This window comes from Nerophis ophidion, linkage group LG06 (assembly GCF_033978795.1).
Source record: "Nerophis ophidion isolate RoL-2023_Sa linkage group LG06, RoL_Noph_v1.0, whole genome shotgun sequence".
NCBI lineage: Eukaryota > Metazoa > Chordata > Actinopteri > Syngnathiformes > Syngnathidae > Nerophis > Nerophis ophidion.
In genome coordinates this window covers 17,077,206-17,104,011 of record NC_084616.1, presented here as the reverse complement: position 1 = coordinate 17,104,011, position 26,806 = coordinate 17,077,206, and the positions used below count along the sequence as shown (strand labels likewise).

Here is a 26,806-nt window from a genome sequence, read left to right as displayed (position 1 = left end):
TCATACCATCATAGCTACTAATGGGTATATGGTAGGTAGGTAGGTAGGTATCATAGATGGTAGCTACGTAGGTTGGTATCATAGCGTCATCGTTATATTGGATTGTAGGTAGGTAGGTAGGTATCATAGATGGTACAGTAGGTAGGTAGGTGGGTTTCATACCCTCATAGTTATTAATGGGTAGATGGTAGGTAGGTTGGTAGGTATCATACCATCATAGTGATTAATGGGTGATGGTAGGCAGATAGGTATGCATCATACCATCAATAGTTATTGATAAGTAGATGGTAGATAGGTAAGTAGGTCGGTAGGTATGTTGGTAGGAAGGTAGGTGGATAGGTATCATACCATCATAGTTATTAATGGTAGGTAGGTAGGTAGGTAGGTAGGTAGGTAGGTAGTTATCCTACATCATAGTTATTGATGAGGTAGGTAGGTAGGTAGCTAGGTAGGTATCTTGGTAGCTACTTAGGTATCAGATATCATAGTTATCATATATGGTAGGTGGGTGAGTAGGTAGGTATGTAGGTACAGTAGGTGTCAGACCGTCATAGTTATTGATGGGTGGATGGTAATTAGGTAGGTGGGTAGTTTACCATAAATGTTATTGACAGTAATGTAGGTAGGTAGGTAGGTAGGTAGCTACTTAGGTATCAGATATCATAGTTATCATACATGGTAGGTGGGTGAGTAGGTAGGTAGGTAGGTAGGTAGGTAGGTAGGTAGTTAAGTAGGTATCATAGCGTCATTGTTCTAGTGGATGGTAGGTAGGTAGGTAGGTAGGTATCATAGATGGTGTATAGGTATTATACCATTATAGTTACTAATCGGTATATGGTAGGTAGGTAGGTATCATAGATGGTAGGTAGGTAGGTGGGTTTCATACCCTCATAGTTATTAATGGGTAGATGGTAGGTAGGTTGGTAGGTATCATACCATCATAGTTATTAATGGGTCATGGTAGGCCGATAGGTATGCATCATACCATCAATAGTTATTGATAAGTAGATGGTAGATAGGTAAGTAGGTTGGTAGGTAGGTTGGTAGGTAGGTAGGTAGATAGGTATCATACCATCATAGTTATTAATGGTAGGTAGGTAGTTGGTAGGTAGGTAGGTAGGTAGGTAGGTAGGTAGGTAGGTAGGTAGGTAGGTAGGTAGGTAGGTAGGTAGGTAGGTAGGTATCATAGTTATTGATGAGGTAGGTAGGTAGGTAGCTAGGTAGCTAGGTAGGTATCTTGGTAGCTACTTAGGTATCAGATATCATAGTTATCAAATATGGTAGGTGGGTGAGTAGGTAGGTAGGTACAGTGGGTGTCAGACCATCACAGTTATTGATGGGTGGATGGTAATTAGGTAGGTGGGTAGTTTACCATAAATGTTATTGACAGTAATGTAGGTAGGTATGTGTGTAGGTATGTAGCTAGGTAGCTACTTAGGTATCAGATATCATAGTTATCATATATGGTAGGTGGGTGAGTAGGTAGGTAGGTACAGTAGGTGTCATACCATCATAGTTACTGATGGGTGGATGGTAATTAGGTAGGTGGGTCGTTTACCATAAATGTTATTGACAGTAATGTAGGTAGGTAGGTAGGTAGGTAGGTACGTGGGTATGTAGGTAAGTAAGTATGTAGATGGGAATCATCATAGTAATAGGTAGGTATCTAGTGAGCTAGCTAGGTCGATAAGTAGAGATGTCGGTTGGTAACATATCGTAGTTATCATAAATAATTGGTAGGTAGGTGGGTATTTTGTTATCACAGTTATTGATGGGTAGATAGTAGGTATGTAGATAATTGGGTAGGTTGGGAAGTAGTTGGGTGGGATTATAAAAGGTTGGTGGATGCTAGGTGGATTGGTATATATCATAGTTCATAGCTATCCCAGATAAGTATATGGTTATTAGGAAGGTAAGTAGGTATGCAGACAGGTAGGTAAGTAGGGAAATAGGAAGGCATTTAAGGCACATAGGTAACTAGCTAGATAGTTAGGTAGGTGGGTAGATTTGACGTTAGGTATGAAGGTATACAGGTACAATCAAAGGTATCATAGGTAATGGGTAGCTTGGTAGGTGGGTGGGTAGGTATCATATAGTCATCATAGATGGTAGATAGCTAGTTACTGTAGGTGGTTGGGTGGAGTGAAAAGTGAGTATTATATAGAGATGGTAGGTAGGTAAGGTGGGCGTGTTTCATTCGGCGTCGTATTGTTGAAGAAATATCACTTTAAAATATGTACGTCTCACCAACGCCGCTAGGTGGCGCTCCGTTTGGTACGCCGTTGTAACAGTCGTCCATCTTGGCCTTGTCTTTGATCTGCAGTGTGATGATCTGGCTGGAGATCATGGCCTCAAAGCCCACGACAATGGCTTTCTCCTCCAGCGGGTAGATGAAGATCCCTGTCGGAGAACACGACAAAAGCCAATGGATTCGCCGCGCTTCCTCAGATCTTAGCGAACTCAACTTCAATGGTAGGTAGGTAGGTAGGTAGGTAGGTAGGTAAGTAGGTAGGGATGTAGGTAGGTAGGTAGGTAGGTAGGAAGGTGGGTATCATCCTATCATATTTATTAATGGGTAGATGGTAGATCGATAGGTATCATAGATGGTAGGTAGGTAGGTGGGTATCATATCACAGTAATTATTAATGGGTAGATGGTAGGTAGATCGGTATCATAGTTGGTAGGTAGGTAGGTAGGTAGGTAGGTAGGTAGGTAGGTATCATACCATCATAATTACTAATGGGTAGATGGTAGGTAGGTAGGTAGGTGGGTATCATACCATCATAGTTACTAATGGGTAGGTAGGTAGGTAGGTAGGTAGGTAGGTAGGTAGGTAGGTAGGTAGGTATCATACCACCATATTTACTAATGGGTAGGTAGGTAGGTAGGTAGGTATCATATCATCATATTTACTAATGGGTAGGTAGGTAGGTAGGTAGGTATCATACCATCATATTTACTAATGGGTAGATGGTAGGTAGGTAGGTAGGTATCATACCATCATAGTTACTAATGGGTAGATGGTAAGTAGGTATGTGGGTATCATACCATCATAGTTACTAATGGGTAGGTAGGTAGGTAGGTAGGTAGGTAGGTAGGTTGGTAGGTTGGTAGGTAAGTAGGTAGGTAGGTACGTAGGTTGGTAGGTTGGTAGGTCGGTAAGTAGGTAGGTAGGTAGGTAGATAGGTATCATACCATCATAGTTACTAATTGGTAGATGGTAGGTAGGTAGGTAGGTAGGTAGGTAGGTAGGTGGGTAGGTAGGTAGGTAGGTGGGTATCATACCATCATAGTTACTAATGGGTAGATGGTAGGTAGGTACTGTATGTTGGTATCATACCATCATAGTTACTAATGGGTAGGTAGGTAGGTAGGTAGGTATGTAGGTATCATACCATCATATTTACTAATGGGTAGATGGTAGGTAGGTAGGTGGGTAGGTAGGTAGGTGGGTAGGTAGGTAGGTAGGTAGGTAGGTAGGTAGGTAGGTAGGTAGGTAGGTAGGTAGGTAGGTAGGTAGGTAGGTAGGTAGGTAGGTAGGTACTCACCTTCGATGGCATGGTCCTCTATGTTTTCGTACGCCATGGAAGCCGTCATGGCATGGGTGTAGCCCCTGACGCAGGAAGTGATGTCAGAGATGCTGAGGGGTAGAGGGCTCCGGTTCTCCTTGTTGATGAGTCCCGGCATGGCGCTGAAAAAAACAACAACCAGAAGGGAAATGGAACATCTAAATCAGAGACTTTCAAACTGTGGTCCTGTCCCTCGATTAACCCTTGAGGAGACCTGGGAAACTTTATGGATCTTTTTAATTGCCTTGCTTTCTGCAACGGAATTTTCATTCGAAAGGTTAGCGGTATGAAATATGGCCACAGGACTTGTAAAGGAATTCACCTCAAAATCTGCATTGTCTGTTCTTTGCCAAATTATTTTTACCACAAGCTATTGAGAGTTGGAGTTCCCCGGGACCCTTTCCTCCCCCATTGACTCCCTATATAATGGCCATGTTTCCACATACCGTAAACCTGGTATTTTATCATACTTATTCCATGAAAAACAAACACCTTAAATTACACCTTAAACCCTGTTTACACCTGTTTACATCAAATTACACCTTAAACCCTGTTTAAGGTGTAATTTGATCCCTAAGGCGGTACTGCATCAAAAAGCGACATCAGTGTGTAAAGGATATCACCACATGGGCTCAGAAACACTTCCGAAAACCACTGTCAGTAACTATAGTTGGTCGCTACATCTGTAAGGGCAAGTTAAAACTCACCTATGCAAAGCGAAAGCAATTTATCAACAACACCCAGAAACGCCGCCGGCTTCGCAGGGCCCTAGCTCAACTAAGATGGACTGATGCAAAGTGGAAAAAGTGTTCTGTGGTCTGACGAGTCCACATTTCAAAAAAAAAAAAAATTGGAAACTGTAGGTAGGTAGGTAAAAGAACCATCCGGATTATTCTAGGCGCAAAGTTGAAAAGCCAGCACCTCTGATGGTATGGGGGTGTATTATTGCTCAAGGCATGGGTAACTTACACGTCTGTGAAGGCACCATTAATGCTGAAAGGTACATACAGATTTTGGAGCAACATTCGTTGCCATCCAAGCATTCTTATCATGGACGCCCCTGCTTATTTCAGCAAGACAATGCCAAGCCACTTTCCTATTCAATTGAAAATAAGTTTAAAAGGATTTGCAAATCATTGTAATCATTCTGTTTTTATTTACCATTTAGACAACGTGCCAACTTCACTGCTTTTGGGTTTTGTGCATAGTTTTTAGTTGTTTTGTAATTTAAAAAAATATATATTACCATGGCTGTGACGCGATGGTCGCATGGTGATGAGGGTTTCGTTCTCCCAAGGATACAGACGGTCTTTGGACACAGCGTGCAGGTAGGAAATGAGTTATTTATTTAAGACTATTACAAGAAACCAAAAGAGCTAGCATGAGAGCTAGGAAAACAAAATGGGCTTAGCATGGAGCTAGCATAAGCAGAACCGGGAACAAAAGTCGTCACTTGTTGTGCAAAGACAAATTAGGAAGCGAGAATGAATGTACGGAGAGGGCAGGCTAAATAATGACAGCACGCATAAAACAGGTGCGAGTCAAAAGCAATCGGCAGGTGAAAATAATGAGTAACCATGGAAACCGAACTGAGAGGTGCTCAAGCCGGAACCGAGTGAGTCCAAAACAAACAGAAAACACAAAAAGACTGAATCAAAATATGATCCGGGCAGCGGATCATAACAATGTCCGCCGCATATTTTGACTTTTCAGTGTGTGGCTCTTGGTGGAAGAAGTTTGGACAACCCCTGAAGTAAAGTATCAAAACTACGGATATATCGATGTGAGGATTACGTCCGTATCGATCCACACGTCACTAAGATGAACATGAAATGTTGATAACAATAAAGAGTTGGGTGGATACTAAGTAAAGTATCAAAACTATGGATATATCGATGTGAGGATTATGTCCGTGTCGATCCACACGTCACTAAGATGAATGTGAAATGTTGATAACAATAAAGAGTTGGGTGGATACTAAGTAACAATGGCAAAATGATGAGATTAGAGCTGTGTTGTATCCATTTGTTATGCATGTCCATAAATGTCCGCTGCAAAAGACGCTGGAGAATATGTAATTATGATGGATTAGCCTTTTTAGAAAATAGAGAGCATATTTTTCTCAATCGTACGACTGGCAGCGTAATTGTCCATTAGAGCGCATCAGGATTTACGGGCAGTCTGATCTCATTAAGCAGGGGCGGCAGGTAACTAAAGGTCAACGCGGCGAAGGCGGGATGGTCCTCGGCGACACCACGGTGAGGAAAACCAGTGCTTGAGGAGAGCGCTCAGCATTCCCAATTATGGAAATGATTTCATGGAAATGAATCCATGAAGTCCCGCGTGGCTTTGTCTGGTGCGAGCGCATCAGCACCACGCCGTCGCCACTTATGACGAAAGCCATTTCCATAGAGACGGATCGGCTGGCGGAACACAGCAGCAAGGACCAGGGAACCGACTTAGATTCAGATTTCATACTTTCATAATGAAATACAAAAACGTGCGTAGCTAGATGAGGCATAGTATGAATGTAGCAGTAGGTTGAAATGGTTTGCATGTTAAAGAGTTAGAATTTCCAGGAAAAAAACGGAATTTGGTCTGGAAGTTGGGAAAGTGTTGGTTGGAATGTCCAGGATGAGTGGAATGTGTTGATGTTGGAACGGTTTGAATAGGTTGAAAAATGTGTGAATTGGGCAGCTTGGAAAAATGTCCGAATCATTTCAATGGCAAAGTTCTGGAATTTTGGGAAAAGCGGGGATTTTTGGAAAATGATTAGGATCATGAATTTCCGGAATGACCTGAAACGGTCAAGGAATGTTGAAGTAGTAACAGTTATTTAATCGAGAAAGGGTAGAAAGGCTAGACCCTCAGGAGGGGTCCAGACTGAGTCCAGGAAAAAAAACCTCACATAGCATGGCACACATTTAGACATGGTACGTATATCACACCAACTTGCAACAGAGGGAGGGGTGGGTTTGAGGAGACCCGCTGCCGCTGTGTAGCGCTGCTCAGCCATCCACAGCCCCAGAGGAATTAAACGGTGGTGAAGGCGTTGAGTGGAATGTGTTGATGTTGGAATGGTTTGAATAGGTTGAAAACTGTGGGAATTGTGCTACTTGGAAAAGTTTCCCATTCATTTCAATAGGAACGTCCTGGAATTTTGGGAAAAGATGGAATTTTTTGAAAATGATTAGGAGCATACATTTCCTGAATGAGCTGAATTGGTTGGTGTTGGATTGGGTTAAATCGGTCAAGAAATGTTGAAGTCGGACAAGTTATTTAATTGAGAAATTGTATCACCAAATACCTAGAATTTCGGGAAAACAGGGAATGTTCCTTATTCCTAAACCAATTTGGTTTTTTTGTCCTGATTTAGAGGAATGTTTTGACGGTGGAACAGTTGAAATGGAATGAAAAATGTAAAATGAGTAGTCAAATGAAAAAGGTTGGAGAAAAGGATGGAAAAAATAACAGGAATTCCTGGAAATTTATTGATCATGAAAAAAATGGTAGTTTGAACATCTAGGATGAGTTGAATGTGTTGAAGGTGGAATGTTTTGAATTGGTTGAAAAATGTGGGAATTGCGGAGGTTTATAAAATGGACAATTAATTTTGAATGGAAAAATGTCCCTGAAAACTACGAATTTTCGGAAATCCGGGATTTTTTTTTTTAATTGGAGAACTTGTGAAACTCTTACAATGAATTTCCAGGATAAGTGGAATGTGTTGATGTTGGAATGGTTTGAATAGGTTGAAAAATATGGGAATTGTGCAACTTGGAAAATAGTCCCATTCATTTCAATGGGAACTTCCTGGAAATTTGGGAACTTTGGGAAAAGTTGACTGGCTCAAGATGGTTTAGCATGTTAGCTCTCAAGTCTGGTTATTACCAGATTGAGATGAATGAAGCGGATAAAGCAAAAACTGACTTTGTTACCCCGTTAGAGTTCTGCATGCCGCAAGGCGCTACCAATGCTCCTTCAACTTTTCGGAACCTCATGGAAAAGTACACGACGAATCTTTGCTTGAAAGAAGTTCTTGTGTTTCTTGACAATTTGATTGTCTTTTCACGAACCTTGGAAGAGCATGAAGAGCGCATGCTACGAGTCGTCAACCGACTGAAGGAATATGGCCTCAAGTTATCCCTAGAGAAGTGCAAGTTCTTCCAAATCTCTGTATGGTCATCTGGTGTCTGAGCATGGAGTGATGACGGATCCAAAGAAGATTTCTGCCTTAAAGACCTGGCCAATTCCACGCACCCTGAAAGAGCTAAAATCCTTTTTAGGATTTTCCGGTTACTACCGGAGGTTCATCCCGGGATATGCCGCTATAGCCAAGCCATTGAATGACTTGACAAGGGACTGTACACCACCCCATAGGTCTTGACAGAGAGAGTCCAATCACAATTCACACGTCTTGACTCACACCTTTTGGATGAAGGTGGTCGTCGGAATGTCAGAGTGCCTTTAAAAAACCTGAATGAGCACCTAACTATTGCACATGTTCTGGGGTTTGCAGACCCGAAGAAACCATACATCCAGATGCGAGTGCCACAGGTGTCGGCGCAGCTCTTTATCAGGAGCAAAATGGTCATTCGCGAGTCATTGCATATGCAAGTCTTGGTTTATCCACCAGTGAATCACGATATTCTGCTCATAAGCTGGAATTTCTAGCAATGAAATGGAGCGTTACAGCAAAATTTTATGATTTTCTGTATGGCGCTAACTTTGTTGTGGTTACAGACATGAACCCATTGACATACATCCTGACAGCCGCCAAACTTGATGCTGTTAGTCACCGTTGGCTTGCTGCACTTTCAACGTCCACCTTCACGCTTCAGTATCGGGCTGGCAAGCAAAACCTTGACGCTGAGGCGCTGTCACGCCGTTCCCATGATTCATATCTTGATATTTCCTCTGATCTATATCACCGTAGGGCACAGCAGTGCGCCAGGACATGAAATTTCCCCAGAAGCCGTTGTGGCTATTTGCCAAAGTCGTCTTGTGAAAAACTGCAGCTCAACCAGTTCTACTGATTACCCTTCCATCACACAGGTTGAGTCCATGCCACCTCTGACAAAGCCATCGCTGACAGCTACCTTGACGAGAATCAGCATGGGTTGCTAGTTGTTCCAGCCTTGTCTATTGAGGGAATCAGGAAGAAATAGGGATCTGATCAATCCCTCTGACAGGTTATTCACCAGTTGGAAACGGGAGAGCATGTACCCCCAACAGCGAGACACGAGCTTGCCGAATTGGCATTGCTTTGTCGAGAATTTAACCCCCTGGAATTGATCGATGGTGTCCTCTACAGGAGAAGGCAAGGTGGAGATGAAGTACTTTTCCAGCTTGTTTAACCTGAAGGGTTGAGGGCCTTGGTTCTGACAAGTCGTCATAATGATATGGGACACCCAAGTGTTGAGCAAACACTAGACTTGGTACGCTCTAGATTTTTTGGGCCACGTATGTCAGCAAATGTTGAAACCAAAATCAGGACTCGTGATCGGTGAGTCCGACGAAAATCCCCACCAGAGAGGGCCTTGGTTAATATCACCACCACTCGGCCACTTGGGGAGATGTGTATGGATTTTCTCTCTCTAGAACCTGACCAGAGTAACACCAAAGACATACTTGTTCTTACGGATCACTTTACTAAGTTTGCTGTGGCTTTACCTACCTCTAATCAGAGAGCACATATTGTTGCATGCTACTTAACCTCACTAACAACTTTAACAACGCCCTGCGCGAAACCATTGATAGTATAGCACCGCTGAAGTTAAAAAAGGCTCCAAAAAGGCGTACGCCATGGTTTACTGAAGAAACTAGAGCTCAGAAATTATTATGTAGAAAGCTGGAACGCAAATGGCGCACGACTAAACTTGAGGTGCACCATCAAGCATGGAGTGATAGTTTAATAACTTATAAACGCATGCTTACCTTAGCTAAAACTAATTATTACTCAAATCTCATCCGCATTAATAAAAACGATCCAAAATTTTTGTTTAGTACTGTAGCATCGCTAACCCAACAAGGGACTCCTTCCAGTAGCTCCACCCATTCGGCAGATGACTTTATGAAGTTCTTTAATAAGAAAATTGAACTTATTAGAAAGGAGATTAAAGACAATGCGTCCCAGCTACAACGGGGTTATAGTAACACAGATACGATTGTATATACGGCGGATACTGCAAATATCCAAAATAGTTTCTCTCGTTTTGATGAAATAACATTAGAAGGATTGTTACAACGTGTAAATGGAATAAAACAAACAACATGTTTACTTGACCCACTTCCTGGGAAACTTATCAAGGAGCTTTTTGTATTATTAGGTCCATCAGTGCTAAATATTATAAACTTATCACTCTCCTCGGGCACTGTTCCCGTTGCATTCAAAAAAGCGGTTATTCATCCTCTCCTTAAAAGACCTAACCTCGATCCTGACCTCATGGTAAACTACCGACCGGTGTCTCACCTTCCCTTTATTTCGAAAATCCTCGAAAAAATTGTTGCGGAGCAGCTAAATGAGCACTTAGCGTTTAAAAATCTATGTGAAACCTTTCAATCCGGTTTCAGGGCAAATCACTCGACTGAGACAGCCCTCGCAAAATTGACTAATGATCTATTGCTAACGATGGACTGTGATGCGTCATCTATGTTGCTGCTCCTCGATCTTAGCGCTGCTTTCGATACCGTCGATCATAATATTTTATTAGAGCGTATCAAAATACGAATTGGTATGTCAGACTCAGCCCTGTCATGGTTTAACTCTTATCTTACTGATAGGATGCAGTGCGTCTCCTATAACAGTGTGACCTCGGACTATGTTAAGGTAACGTGTGGAGTTCCCCAGGGTTCGGTCCTTGGCCCTGTACTCTTCAGCATCTACATGCTGCCGCTAGGTGACGTCATACGCAAATACGGTATTAGCTTTCACTGTTATGCTGATGACACCCAACTTTACATGCCCCTAAAGCTGACCAACATGCCGGACTGTAGTCAGTTGGAAGCGTGTCTTAATGAAATTAAACAATGGATGTCCGCTAACTTTTTGCAACTTAATGCCAAAAAAACGGAAATGCTGATTATCGGTCCTGCTAGACACCGACCTCTATTTAATAATACAACTTTAACATTTGACAACCAAATAATAAAACAAGGTGACTCTGTAAAAAATCTGGGTATTATCTTCGACCCAACTCTCTCCTTTGAGTCACACATTAAAAGCGTTACTAAAACGGCCTTCTTTCATCTCCGTAATATCGCTAAAATTCGCTCCATTTTGTCCACTAAAGACGCCGAGATCATTATCCATGCGTTTGTTACGTCTCGTCTCGATTACTGTAACGTATTATTTTCGGGTCTCCCCATGTCTAGCATTAAAAGATTACAGTTGGTACAAAATGCGGCTGCTAGACTTTTGACAAGAACAAGAAAGTTTGATCATATTACGCCTGTACTGGCTCACCTGCACTGGCTTCCTGTGCACTTAAGATGTGACTTTAAGGTTTTATTACTTACGTATAAAATACTACACGGTCTAGCTCCAGCCTATCTTGCCGATTGTATTGTACCGTATGTCCCGGCAAGAAATCTGCGTTCAAAAGACTCCGGCTTATTAGTGATTCCTAGAGCTCAAAAAAAGTCTGCGGGCTATAGAGCGTTTTCCGTTCGGGCTCCAGTACTCTGGAATGCCCTCCCGGTAACAGTTCGAGATGCTACCTCAGTAGAAGCATTTAAGTCTCATCTTAAAACTCATTTGTATACTCTAGCCTTTAAATAGACCTCCTTTTTAGACCAGTTGATCTGCCGCTTCTTTTCTTTCTCCTATGTCCCCCCCTCCATTGTGGAGGGGGTCCGGTCCGATGACCATGGATGAAGTACTGACTGTCCAGAGTCGAGACCCAGGATGGACCGCTCGTCGGGACCCAGGATGGACCGCTCGCCTGTATCGGTTGGGGACATCTCTACGCTGCTGATCCGCTTCAGATGGTTTCCTGTGGACGGGACTCTCGCTGCTGTCTTGGAGCCACTATGGATTGAACTTTCACAGTATCATGTTGGACCTGCTCGACATCCATTGCTTTCGGTCCCCTAGAGGGGGGGGGTTGCCCACATCTGAGGTCCTCTCCAAGGTTTCTCATAGTCAGCATTGTCGCTGGCGTCCCACTGAATGTGAATTCTCCCTGCCCACTGGGTGTGAGTTTTCCTTGCCCTTTTGTGGGTTCTTCCGAGGATGTTGTAGTCGTAATGATTTGTGCAGTCCTTTGAGACATTTGTGATTTGGGGCTATATAAATAAACATTGATTGATTGATTGATTGACTTATGGGAACACTTTATAGTTTACTACGGCATACCCAAGAAGCTTCATACTTGCTGGTATTGTGAAGACAAAAACTACTCCATACCATCAACGAGGGAACCTTGTAAATCAGTTAAAGCAAACTCTATTAAATATGCTCGGAATCTTGGAGCCTAAGCAGAAGAAGCGATGGAAAGAGTACGTGAAGTCACTCTGCCATGAGTAAAATTGTACCAAGAATGATGTAACGGGCTTTACACCCTATGAATTAAAGTTTGGTTGCTCACCCCGCCTTCCAGTCGATCTTGCTTTTAGTCTTCCAGTCCGAGGAAAGCAGTCAATGTCACATTCCCAGTACGTTGAGCATTTATGTTACCGGCTCAAGCAAAGTTTCAACCTTGCTGCTAGAAATGCGGAGAAATCTGCAGAACACAATAAAAGATTTGATCAACGGGTAACCCCATCTAGTTTGGACGTTGGTGGTCGTGTTTTAGCTCGCAATGTGAAACTGCGGGGAAAGCACAACCTTGAGGATAAGTGGGAGCGTGAGGTATATGTCGTTTTCAGCCGTGCGGGTGACCTTCCAGTATATACAGTGAGACTAAGAAAGGGATGACAACGCTCCAACTCAAACTCTTCACCGTGATCTTCTACTGCCCTGTGAGTCTCTTCCGAGTAATTCTTGCCAAAAGTCTTCTGAGGCAATGCCTCCTCGCAAGCCAGTGACCCGAGCCAGCAGCAAGAGACACGGTTTAGTGAGAATCATGACAATTCCGAAGATTAGGATGATTGCCAATAGTGGGCCTCATCCGTGACAACAATGACATGGACTACAGGGAGAAGGTGAAACATCTGGTTGACTGGTGCAGAACCAACAACCTGGTCCTGAACGTCGACAAGACCAAGGAGATCATCGTTGACTTCAGGAGGCACCAGTTCAGCCACGCTCCACTCTTCATCAATGGTACAGCGGTGGAGATGGTACGCAGTACCAAGTTCCTGGAGGTGCAGATCACTGACAATATAACCTGGTCCCTACACACCGGAGCTCTTGTAAAAAGAGCACAGCTCCCTCCCCTCATTCTCACCACATTCTAGAGAGGCACTATAGAGAGCCTGCTGACCAACAGCATCTCTGTCTGGACTGGAGCCTGCAATGCATCAGACTGGAAGTCTCTCCAGAGAGTGGTGAGGACAGCGGAAAAGATTATCAGGACTCCTCTTCCTTCTATCCAGGAGATCGCAAAAAGACGCTCCCTGACCAGGGCTCAGAAAATCTGCAAAGACTTCTCCCACCCCTACCAAGGACTGTTTTCACTGCTGGACTCTAGGAAGAGGTTCCGCAGCCTCCGAAGCAGAACCTCCAGGTACTGTAACAGCTTCTTCCCTCAGGCTGTAAGACTCTTGAACGCATCACAATTAAATTATCCCCTCAACTCCCCCCAAAATGGATTAACTCGCTGGAATAAAAACAAAATATAACATACATCCATAAACCTGGATGCATATGAAAAAGTGCAATATATTTATCTGTACAGTAATCTATTTATTTCTTATTGTTGTTTTTTTTATCCTGCACTACAAAGAGCTAATGCAACAAAATGTCGTTCTTATTTGTACTGTAAAGTTCAAATTTGAATGACAATAAAAAGGAAGTCTAAGTCTAAGTCTAAGTCTAAAACCTTCACTGTTGAAAAAAACATCCTACCGTCACTTGACAATCCAGAGTGTATGCTTACCGAATCTGTGAAACCCTACTTACCTGATCCAGGGAGGTCCTCTGCCGATCCAGCCACATCACCACCTCCATCTGTGGGAGAAGATCACAAACACTTACCTGCATCCAATGAGCCTGTTATCTTTTCAGCCGAAGAACTTGAAATCGGAGAACAAGATGAAATGGATGGAGAAACGGAGAAGAGTGGCCAAGCAGAAACATCCCCAGAGTCTACCGACCCTGCCCTTACCCAGTCGGTTGTGATTGACGACTCTGAAGTTCTCAATGCGCCTGATGTTGAGCCTGATGCTATTCGACGTTCTTCAAGACAACGACAACCACGTAAGCGACTTGGTTATTCCACGTTGGGTAATCCTTTTATTTCAGTTGTTCAGACGCTTTTCCATTGTCTGGCAGATGCCTACGGTGAGATACGTAGTACCACCCCTATAGGGGACTCTCTTTGAACTACCCATTCACACAGGTGTCAAATCCATACTTTTATATTTCTGCAGAGTATATTATGCTCTTGCTTGCTATGAGCTCTGAGAGTTCTCCATAGTCACGTGACCGCTATGGTCCAAATAGCTTTGATTATATGCCGTTACCAGGAAGTGGCTGGTATGCTCTTGCACTCTATTGCTCTTTGAGCGCTGCGCACTTTCCCTAGTCACGTGATCGCCACAGTCCAATCAGCTGTGGTTACAAGCCGGTAGCAGGAAGTGGCCAGTAGACGTGAGGGGAGGCAGGTTGTTTTTCTGTTTGAGAATCGGCTACCAGCGCCTGATTTTTGTCATTGAGCTGTGTATGACTGCAGAAGCGGAGTTGGCCAGGCAGCTCTTTATGATTGGGAGCTAAGGAAAAAAAGCATCTAGTACAAGGACCGTTGTTGGGAGATTCCAACCAGGAACCCCACCACCTACTCTAAGGACCGTTCTTGGGAGATTCCAGCCAGGAACCCCACAACCTGCTCTGTTTGGGCTTGTAAGAGGCTCTCGAGCCACCCTCTAAACACTTTCACCCATAACCTGTACTGGACTGTACTACTATACTTTCTCCAAGAACTTTAATATCTGAGCTGAGGTTTAAACAAGTTCCAGAGTCGAAACTCTGGTCTTCTGTTCCTAGCCCATAACACCCCATATAAGTTCCAGAATCGAAACTCTGGTCTTCTGTTCCTAGCCCATAACACCCCACATAATTTACAATGATTTGTAACACGTGTAGGTTACACTATCGTAAAAATAACATTGATATTGTTTTTCAGTTCACACATCGTAAAAACAACAACCGAATTTTAGGGGAGAAAAATATTTTATCCATCTATCCATCCATTTTCTACCGCTTATTCTTTTTGGGGTCGTGGGGGGCGCTGGTGCCTATCTCAGCTACAATCGGGCGGAAGGCGATGTACACCCTGGACAAGTCACCACCTCATCGCAGAAAAATATTTTCAAAAAATGTAATAAATAAAAACAAACAAATACAAAAACAACAGCGGTACAGTTTTACCAGTAATGCACTGTAAAAACGACCAAAAATATAGCATTTTATCGTAAAAATAACAGTGATACTGTTATTCAGTTTTCACAATGTAAAAGCTACAACCGCAATTCCGGGGGATAAAACCGCTAAAATTCGCTCCATTCTGTCCACTAAAGACGCTGAGATCATTATCCATGCGTTTGTTACGTCTCGTCTCGATTACTGTAACGTATTATTTTCGGGTCTCCCCATGTCTAGCATTAAAAGATTACAGTTGGTACAAAATGCGGCTGCTAGACTTTTGACAAGAACAAGAAAGTTTGATCACATTACGCCTGTACTGGCTCACCTGCACTGGCTTCCTGTGCACTTAAGATGTGACTTTAAGGTTTTACTACTTACGTATAAAATACTACACAGTCTAGCTCCATCATATCTTGCCGATTGTATTGTACCATATGTCCCGGCAAGAAATCTGCGTTCAAAGGACTCCGGCTTATTAATGATTTCCAAAGCCCAAAAAAAGTCTGCGGGCTATAGAGCGTTTTCATTTCGGGCTCCAGTACTCTGGAATGCCCTCCTGGTAAAAGTTCGAGATGCCACCTCAGTAGAAGCATTTAAGTCTCACCTTAAAACTCATTTGTATACTCTAGCCTTTAAATAGACTCCCTTTTTAGACCAGTTGATCTGCCGCTTCTTTTCTTTTTCTCCTATGTCCCACTCTCCCTTGTGGAGGGGGTCCGGTCCGATCCGGTGGCCATGTACTGCTTGCCTGTGTATCGGCTGGGGACATCTCTGCGCTGCTGATCCGCTTCCGCTTGGGATGGTTTCCTGCTGGCTCCGCTGTGAACGGGACTCTCGCTGCTGTGTTGGATCCGCTTTGGACTGGACTCTTGCGACTGTGTTGGATCCATTATGGATTGAACTTTCACAGTATCATGTTAGACCCGCTCGACATCCATTGCTTTCCTCCTCTCCAAGGTTCTCATAGTCATCATTGTCACTGACGTCCCACTGGGTGTGAGTTTTCCTTGCCCTTATGTGGGCTTACCAAGGATGTCGTAGTGGTTTGTGTTGTGGTTTGTGCAGCCCTTTGAGACACTAGTGATTTAGGGCTATATAAGTAAACATTGATTGATTGATAAATTAAAAATTAATTAAAAATAACAGCGTTACAGTTTTTCCATTTACAGTAAGGCACTGTAAAAACGACCATATAATTTACAGTAAGAAAAATGGCAACGTTTTGTAAAAATAACAGTGGTATTGATTTTCAGTTTACACACTGTAAAAACAACAACTGTATTCTTTGGGGAAATTTTTCCCCAAAAATTAATAAATAAATACAAATTAAAAAAATAAAAATAACAGCGATACAGTTTTTCCATTTTCAGTAATGCACTGTAAAAATGACCATGTAATTTACAGTAAAAAAAAATAAAAAATTGCCAGTGTTTTGTAAAAATAACCATGATATTGTTTTTAAGTTTACACACTGCAAAGACAACAACCGTATCTTGGGGGGAAAAACATGAAAAAATAAATAGATAAATAAATAAAAAATAACAACAATACAGTTCTTCCATTTACAGTAATGTACTGTAAAAACGACCGTAGAATTCAGAGTAAAAAAAAAATGGCAGCTTATCGTAAAAATAACAGTCATATTTTTTTCAAGTTTACACAGTAAAAACAACAACCGCATTTTCGAGGGGAAAAACATAAAAAATGTTTTGAAAAAATACAAATAAAGAAAAAATAACCGCAATGCAGTTTTCCCATTTTCATTAATGCACTGTAAAAAAACAACCATATAATTTACAATTAAAAAAATGGCAGCGTTTTGTAAATATAACAGTGATATTGTTTTTAAGTTTACACACTGTAAAAACAACAACCATTTTTTGGGTGTGCGGGGGGTGGAACATAAAAAAATAAATATGTAAAAAAATAAAAAATAACAGCGATAAATTTCTTCCATTTACAGTAATGCACTGTAAAAACGACTATAGAATTTACAGTGAAAAATAAATAGCAGCTTATCCTAAAAATAGCAGTCATATTTTTTTTAAGTTTACACAGTAAAAACAACAACAACCGCATTTTCGGGGGAAAACATAAAAAATGTTTTGAAAAAATACAAATAAAGAAAAAAATAACAGCGATACAGTTTTTCCATTTACTGTAATGCACTGTAAAAACGACCATACAATTTACAGTAAAAAAAACATGGCAGCGTTTTGTAAAAATAACAGTGATATTGTTTTTAAGTTTACAAACTGTAAAAACAACAACCTTTTTTTGGGGGGGGGTGGACATAAAAAATAAATAGATAAATGAATAAAAATTAACAGCGATACAGTTCTTCCATTTACAGTAATGCACTGTAAAAACAACCATAAAATTTACAGTAAAAAAATGGCAGCGTTTTGAAAAAGTAACAGTGATATTGTTTTTAAGTTTACACACTGTAAAAACAACAACCGTGTTTTTTGGGGGGGGAAACACGAAAAAATAAATAAATAAAAAATAACAGCGATACAGTTCTTCCATTTACAGTAATACACTGTAAAAACAACTGTAGAATTTAAAGTACAAAAATGGCAGCTTATCCTAAAAAATAACAGTAGTCCTTTTTTTTTAAGTTTACACAGTAAAAACAAGACTCGCATTTTCGAGGGGAAAACATAAAAAATGTTTTGAAAAAATACAAATAAATAAAAAATAACAGCGATACAGTTTTTCTATTTACACTAATGCACTGTAAAAACGACCTTATAATTTACGGTAAAAAAAAATGGCAGCATTTTATAAAAAATAACAATGTTATTGTTTTTAAGTTTACACATTGTAAAAACAACAACCGTTTTTTTTTTTTGGGGGGGGGGACATAAAAAAACAAATAGATAAATAATTAGAAAATAACAGCGATACAGTTCTTCACTGTAAAAACGACTATAGAATTTACAGTAAAAAAATGGCAGCTTATCGTAAAAATAAGAGTAATATATATATTTTTTAAATTTACGCAGTAAAAACAACAACCACATTTTTGGGGGGGAAACATAAAAAATGTTTAAAAGAAATACATATAAACAAAAAATAACAGCGATACAGTTTTTCCATTTACAGTAATGCACTGTAAAAACGACCATATAATTAACTGTAAAAAAATTATGGCAGCAATTTGTAAAAATAACGGTGATATTGTTTTTAAGTTTACACACTGTAAAAACAACAACTGTATCTTGGGGGGAGAAACATAAAAATAAATAGTTGAATACACAAAAAATAACAGTGATACAGTTCTTACATTTACAGTAAGGCACTGTAAGAACGACCATATAATTTACAGTAAAAAAAATGTGGCTTATTGTAAAATTAACAGTCATAGTTTTTTTAAGTTTACAGAGCAAAAAAAACAACAGCATTTTCGGGGGAAAAAACATGAAAAAATGTTTTGAAAATATACAAATAAAGGAAGAAAATAACAACGATGCAGTTTTTTCCATTTACAGTAATGCACTGTAAAAACGACCACATAATTTACAGTAAAAAAAATGGCAGCGTTTTGTAAAAATGACAGTGATATTGTTTTTAAGTTTACACACTGTAAAAGCAACAACCGTTTTTTCGGGGGGCAACATAAAAAATAAATAGATTCGAAAAAAATAACAGCGATACAGTTCTTCCATTTACAGTACTGCACTGTAAAAACAACCATAACATTTACAGTAAAAAATAAATAGCAGCTTATCGTAAAAATAGCAGTCATATTTTTTTTAAGTTTACACGGTCTAGCTCCATCCTATCTTGCCGATTGTATTGTACCATATGTCCCGGCAAGAAATCTGCGTTCAAAGGACTCCGGCTTATTAGTGATTCCCAAAAACAACAACCGCATTTTTGAGGGGAAAAACATAAAAAATGTTTTGAAAAAATACAAATAAAGAAAAAACTAACGGCGATGCAGTTTCTTTCATTTACAATAACGCACTGTAAAAACGACCATATAATTTACAGTAAAAAAAAAATGGCAGCGTTTTGTTGAAATAACAGTGATATTGTTTTTAAGTTTACACACTGTAAAAACAACAAAAATATTTGCGGGGGGGAACATAAAAAAATAAATAGATAAATAAATAAAGAATAACAGCGATACAGTTTTTCCATTTACAGTAATGCACTGTAAAAATGACCATAGAATTTACAGTAAAAAATAAAAAACAGCTTATCGTAAAACTGGCAGTCATATATATTTTTTTAAGTTTACACAGTAAAAACAACAACCGCATTTTCGGGGGGAAAAACATGAAAAAATGTTTTGAAAAAATAAGCTGCCATTTTTTTTTTTACTGTGTATTCTACGGTTGTTTTTACAGTGCATTACTGTAAATGGAAGAACTGTATCGCTGTTATTTTTTGTTTATTTATCAATTTGTTTTTTTATGTTTTTCCCCCCCCAAAAAACGGTTGTTGTTTTTACAATGTGTAAACTTAAAAACAATATCATTGTTATTTTTACAAAATGCTGCCATTTTTTACTGTAAATTATATGGTCGTTTTTACAGTGCATTACTGTAAATGGAAAAACTGTATCGCTGTTATTTTTATTTATTTATCTATTTCTTTTTTTTATGTTCCGCCCCAAAATATGGTTGTGGTTTTTACAGTGTGTAAAATTAAAAACAATATCACTGTTATTTTTACAAAACGGTGCCATTTTTTTTTACTGTAAATTATATGGTCGTTTTTACAGTGCATTACTGTAAATGGAAGAAACTGCATCGCTGTTACTTTTTTCTTTATTTGTATTTTTTCAAAACATTTTTTATGTTTTTCCCCTCGAAAATGCGGTTGTTGTTTTTACTGTGTAAACTTAAAAAAAAAAGACTGTTATTTTAATTATAAGGTGCTATTTTTTAACTGTAAATTATATGGTCGTTTTTACAGTGCATTACTGTAAATGGAAAACTGCATAGTAATATATATTTTTTTTAAGTTTACGCAGTAAAAACAATAACCACATTTTTTGGGGGGGAAACATAAAAATTGTTTTAAAAAAATACAAATAAACAAAAAATAACAGCGATACAGTTTTTCCATTTACAGTAATGCACTGTAAAAACGACCATAAAAATCACGCCAGCTTATCTTAAAAATAAGACTGATATTGTTTTTCAGTTTACGCTGCAAAAACAACATCCGTATTTTGAGAGAGGGGGAAAACTGGCAGCTGTGTCGCTCGAATTTGATGGTAAAAACAACATTTACAGTAACGCACTGTAAAAACCAGGGAGAATTTTAGGGTGGAATTCTGCCGACTGACAAAAAAAAAGCTTTTTTTTTTTTTGCAGATGTGCATTGTTTGGACTTGGCGCCCATGTCGAACGGACCCCTCCTGGCTCACATGACTCACCGTCCACTCCCAGGGTTTTCTCCGTGCACCCGTCAGTGTCAAAAGCATCGCCGCGGTAACCACCTGTTGAAAGGCGGCGTCTGTGCCACGGAGGACGCACAATGGTTCCGAGCATCATCAGGCTTACCTTGCATCTGCGTCCGCCGATGAGCTCTCTGACTCGCCAAGGCCACTCAAGATGAAAGATATCCTTGTCCGCCTCCTCCTCCTCCTCCTCGCTGCTACAGGTGGCGGCACAGGCGAGGCGGCTCGGGCTGCTGCAGCACTTTAGTGAAGCGCAGCAACATGTGGCTGAAAGAAGAAAATCAAAACCTTCCTGCTCCTCCTTATCCTCACAATGATGCTGAGAGAGAGGAAGAAGAGGAGGGGTCCAGTGGTGAGGAGGCACATCCCCCTTCTCCTCTCACTCATATTAATAACAACACTATGATCAATATTGAAGCTGGGGGGTGGGAACTGGGGTATTAAAAAAAAAATTTTTTTTTCGAATGGACCGCCATTCTTACCTGTGATGATTCTTGATTGATTCAAACAAATCAAAAATCTTTTTTTTTTTTTTTTTTTTTTAAACCGTCCTGTCCAGACACGAAGGCAAATTATATTGTTGATGTAGATGCCCATATCTCCTGTGCTGATTAGGGGTGTCAAAAAAAAAAAAAGGGGAAAAAAAGTAGATTCAGATTAATCGCGATTCTTTTTGTAACGATTATTAATAGATTACAAAAAAACACATTTTTGGGGGGGGAAAAAACATAAAAAAACAAGTAGATAAATAAATAAAAAATAACAGCGATACAGTTCTTCCATTTACAGTAATGCACTGTAAAAACAACCGTAGAATACACAGTAAAAAAATGGCAGCTTATCGTAAAAATAAGAGTAATATATATTTTTGTTAAGTTTACGCAATAAAAACAATAACCACATTTTTTGGGGGGTGGGGGAAACATAAAAAATGTTTTAAAAAAATACAAATAAACAAAAAATAACAGCGATACAGTTCTTCCATTTACAGTAATGCACTGTAAAAACGACCATATAATTTACAGTAAAAAAACAAAACATCAGCTTATAATGAAAATAACGGTCTTTTTTTTTTATTTTTTTTTTTATTTAGTTTACACAGTAAAAAAAACAACAACTGCATTTTCAGGGAGAAAACATAAAAAATGTTTTGAAAAAATACAAATAAACAAAAAATAACAGCGATACTGTTTTTCCATTTACAGTAATGCACTGTAAAAACAACCGTAGAATACACAGTAAAAAAATGGCAGCTTATAATGAAAATAACGGTCTTTTTTTTTTCGTTTTTTTTTAATTTAGTTTACACAGTAAAAAAAACAACAACTGCATTTTCAGGGAGAAAACATAAAAAATGTTTTGAAAAAATACAAATAAACAAAAAATAACAGCGATACTGTTTTTCCATTTACAGTAATGCACTGTAAAAACAACCGTAGAATACACAGTAAAAAAATGGCAGCTTATAATGAAAATAACGGTCTTTTTTTTTTTTTTTTTTTTTTATTTAGTTTACACAGTAAAAAAAACAACAACTGCATTTTCAGGGAGAAAACATAAAAAATGTTTTGAAAAAATACAAATAAACAAAAAATAACAGCGATACTGTTTTTCCATTTACAGTAATGCACTGTAAAAACAACCGTAGAATACACAATAAAAAAAATGGCAGCTTATCGTGAAAATAAGAGTAATATATATTTTTTTAAGTTTACACAGTAAAAACAATAACCGCATTTTTTGGGGGGGAAAAATAAAAAAAGTTTTTTTTTAGATACAAATAAACAAAAAATAACAGCGATACAGTTTTTCCATTTACAGTAATGCACTGTAAAAACGACCATATAATTTACAGTAAAAAAAATAGCAGCTTATAATCAAAATAACAGTCTTTTTTTTCTTTTTTTTTAAGTTTACACAGTAAAAAAAACAACTGCATTTTCGGGGTGAAAACATAAAAAATGTTTAAAAAAATACAAATAAACAAAAAATAACAGTGATACAGTTTTTCCATTTACAGTAATGCACTGTAAAAACAACCGTAGAATACACAGTAAAAAAAATGGCAGCTTATCGTGAAAATAAGAGTAATATATATTTTTTTAAGTTTACACAGTAAAAACAATAACCGCATTTTTTGGGGGGGAAACATAAAAAAAGTTTTTTTTTAGATACAAATAAACAAAAAATAACAGCGATACAGTTTTTCCATTTACAGTAATGCACTGTAAAAACGACCATATAATTTACAGTAAAAAAAATAGCAGCTTATAATCAAAATAACAGTCTTTTTTTTCTTTTTTTTTAAGTTTACACAGTAAAAAAAACAACTGCATTTTCAGGGGGAAAACATAAAAAATGTTCTAATAAAATACAAATAAACAAAAAATAACAGCGATACCGTTCTTCCATTTACAGTAATGCACTGTAAAAACGAACATACTGTATAATTTACAGTAAAAAAAAATGGCAGCTTATCGTAAAAATAAGAGTAATATATTTTTTTTTAAGTTTACGCAGTAAAAACAATAACCGCATTTTTCGGGGGGGAACATAAAAAATGTTTTAAAAAAATACAAATAAACAAAAAATAACAGCGATACAGTTTTTCCATTTACAGTAATGCACTGTAAAAACGACCATATAATTTACAGTAAAATAAAATAGCAGCTTATAATGAAAATAACAGTCTTTTTTTTTTTTTTTTTTAAGTTTACACAGTAAAAAAAACAACTGCATTTTCGGGGGGAAAACATAAAAAATGTTTTGAAAACATACAAAAAATAACAGCGATACTGTTTTTCCATTTACAGTAATGCACTGTAAAAACAACCGTAGAATACACAGTAAAAAAAATGGCAGCTTATCGTAAAAATAAGAGTAATATATATATTTTTTAAGTTTACGCAGTGAAAACAATAACCGCATTTTTTGGGGGGGAAACATAAAAAATGTTTTAAAAAAAATACAAATAAACAAAAAATAACAGCGATACAGTTTTTCCATTTACGGTAATGCACTGTAAAAACGACCATATAATTTACAGTAAAAAAAAATAGCAGCTTACAATCAAAATAACAGTCTTTTTTTTCTTTTTTTTTAAGTTTACACAGTAAAAAAAACAACTGCATTTTCGGGGGGAAAACATAAAAAAATGTTTTAAAAAAATACAAATAAACAAAAAATAACAGCGATACAGTTCTTCCCTTTACAGTAATGCACTGTAAAAACGACCATATAATTTACAGTAAAAAAAAATAGCAGCTTATAATGAAAATAACAGTCCATCCATCCATCCATCCATCATCTTCCGCTTATCCGAGGTCGGGTCGCGGGGGCAGCAGCCTAAGCAGGGAAGCCCAGACTTCCCTCTCCCCAGCCACTTCGTCCAGCTCCTCCAGGGCGATCGCGAGGCATTCCCAGGCCAGCCGGGAATAACAGCGATACTGTTTTTCCATTTACAGTAATGCACTGTAAAAACAACCGTAGAATACACAGTAAAAAAAATGGCAGCTTATCGTAAAAATAAGAGTAATATATATATTTTTTAAGTTTACGCAGTGAAAACAATAACCGCATTTTTTGGGGGGGAAACATAAAAAATGTTTTAAAAAAAATACAAATAAACAAAAAATAACAGCGATACAGTTTTTCCATTTACGGTAATGCACTGTAAAAACGACCATAAAATTTACAGTAAAAAAAAATAGCAGCTTACAATCAAAATAACAGTCTTTTTTTTCTTTTTTTTTAAGTTTACACAGTAAAAAAAACAACTGCATTTTCGGGGGGAAAACATAAAAAAATGTTTTAAAAAAATACAAATAAACAAAAAATAACAGCGATACAGTTCTTCCCTTTACAGTAATGCACTGTAAAAACGACCATATAATTTACAGTAAAAAAAAATAGCAGCTTATAATGAAAATAACAGTCCATCCATCCATCCATCCATCATCTTCCGCTTATCCGAGGTCGGGTCGCGGGGGCAGCAGCCTAAGCAGGGAAGCCCAGACTTCCCTCTCCCCAGCCACTTCGTCCAGCTCCTCCAGGGCGATCGCGAGGCATTCCCAGGCCAGCCGGGAATAACAGCGATACTGTTTTTCCATTTACAGTAATGCACTGTAAAAACAACCGTAGAATACACAGTAAAAAAAATGGCAGCTTATCGTAAAAATAAGAGTAATATATATATTTTTTAAGTTTACGCAGTGAAAACAATAACCGCATTTTTTGGGGGGGAAACATAAAAAATGTTTAAAAAAAAAATACAAATAAACAAAAAATAACAGCGATACAGTTTTTCCATTTACGGTAATGCACTGTAAAAACGACCATATAATTTACAGTAAAAAAAAATAGCAGCTTACAATCAAAATAACAGTCTTTTTTTTCTTTTTTTTTAAGTTTACACAGTAAAAAAAACAACTGCATTTTCGGGGGGAAAACATAAAAAAATGTTTTTAAAAAATACAAATAAACAAAAAATAACAGCGATACAGTTCTTCCCTTTACAGTAATGCACTGTAAAAACGACCATATAATTTACAGTAAAAAAAAATAGCAGCTTATAATGAAAATAACAGTCCATCCATCCATCCATCCATCATCTTCCGCTTATCCGAGGTCGGGTCGCGGGGGCAGCAGCCTAAGCAGGGAAGCCCAGACTTCCCTCTCCCCAGCCACTTCGTCCAGCTCCTCCAGGGCGATCGCGAGGCATTCCCAGGCCAGCCGGGAGACATAGTCTTCCCAACGTGTCCTGGGTCTTCCCCGTGGCCTCCTACCGGTTGGACGTGCCCTAAACACCTCCCCGGGGAGGCGTTCGGGTGGCATCCTGACCAGATGCCCGAACCACCTCATCTGGCTCCTCTCGATGTGGAGGAGCAGCGGCTTTACGTTGAGCTCCTCCCGGATGGCAGAGCTTCTCACCCTATCTCTAAGGGAGAGCCCCGCCACACGGCGGAGGAAACTCATTTCGCCCGCTTGTACCCGTGATCTTATCTTTTCGGTCATGACCCAAAGCTCATGACCATAGGTGAGGATGGGAACGTAGATCGACCGGTAAATTGAGAGCTTTGCCTTCCGGCTCAGCTCCTTCTTCACCACAACGGATCGATACAACGTTCGCATTACTGAAGACGCCGCACCGATCCGCCTGTCGATCTCACGATCCACTCTTCCCCCACTCGTGAACAAGACTCCTAGGTACTTGAACTCCTCCACTTGGGGCAGGGTCTCCTCCCCAACCCGGAGATGGCACTCCACCCTTTTCCGGGCGAGAACCATGGACTCGGACTTGGAGGTGCTGATTCTCATTCCCCATACTCTCTGAGCACTCCCCACAGGACTTCCCGAGGGACACGGTCGAATGCCTTCTCCAAGTCCACAAAGCACATGTAGACTGGTTGGGCAAACTCCCATGCACCCTCAAAAACCCTGCCGAGAGTATAGAGCTGGTCCACAGTTCCACGACCAGGACGAAAACCACACTGAAAACTTTTTTTTTTTTTTTTGCACCCTTAATTTTTAAATACGTCCTGTCTAGACATTTAAACAATTATTTAGCTGATGTAGATGCCCATATCTGCTCTACAGATTAGACCAGGAGTCGGGAACCTTTTTGGCTGAGAGAGCCAAAAAGCCAAATATTTTAAAATGTCTTTCCGTAAGAGCCATATAATATTTTTTTTAACACTGAACACAACTAAACACGTGCATTTTTAAGTAAGACCAACATTTCTAGAGTATAATAGGTCTCTTATTATTCGTAATAACATTGTTATTCTGAAGCTAACTGTGGAGGGGGCGTGGCCCGCGGGCCTGCAGCAAACTGGGGTGTGCCAGGATCGGCCTCGAAATCAGCGACAGGTGCGTAGATGGCCCACCTTAGCCTTGTTATATAATCACCTGTCGCTCTGTTATAAGCAGCAGCCAGGAGGAAAGACGGGGTTGGGGCTGGAGCCGGAGCGCAAGCGAGAACGAAAGAGAACAATACAATTGCTGGAAAGCAACTGAGGGACTTATTGAAAAATAAAACAATAGTGTAACCCTGAAACGGGCTCTCATGTCGGTGCTTGGTGGTCTGAAGCAGTGGTCCCCAACCTTTTTGTATCCGCGGGCCGGTCAACGCTTAATAATTTGTCCCGCGGCCCGGGGGGGGGGGGATATCCTTTTTTTTTTTTTTTTTTTCTTTGTCATGAAAAAGGGACGTTTTTGTCATGAAAAGGGGAGGTTTTTGTGGTTGGTGCACTAATTGTAAGTGTATATTGTGTTTTTTATGTTGATTTAATT

The 26,806-nt window shown here is 39.3% G+C and overlaps 1 protein-coding gene across 2 annotated transcripts in view; it reads right to left on the bottom strand.

Moving 5' to 3' along the window:
- vwa5b1 (von Willebrand factor A domain containing 5B1) overlaps positions 1 to 20,783 on the bottom strand; it is a 93,199-nt gene extending 72,416 nt beyond the window's left edge. For both annotated transcript variants that reach the window (XM_061902854.1, XM_061902855.1), the window contains exons 1-3: positions 20,619 to 20,783; positions 3,549 to 3,691; positions 2,248 to 2,400 (exon numbers count right to left, since the gene is read on the bottom strand). In XM_061902854.1, coding sequence (XP_061758838.1) covers positions 2,248 to 2,400; positions 3,549 to 3,687 — 292 coding nt within the window. In that variant the 5' untranslated portion in view covers positions 3,688 to 3,691; positions 20,619 to 20,783. The remainder of the gene's footprint in view (positions 1 to 2,247; positions 2,401 to 3,548; positions 3,692 to 20,618) is intronic.
- Between the last annotated feature and the right edge of the window lie 6,023 nt (positions 20,784 to 26,806).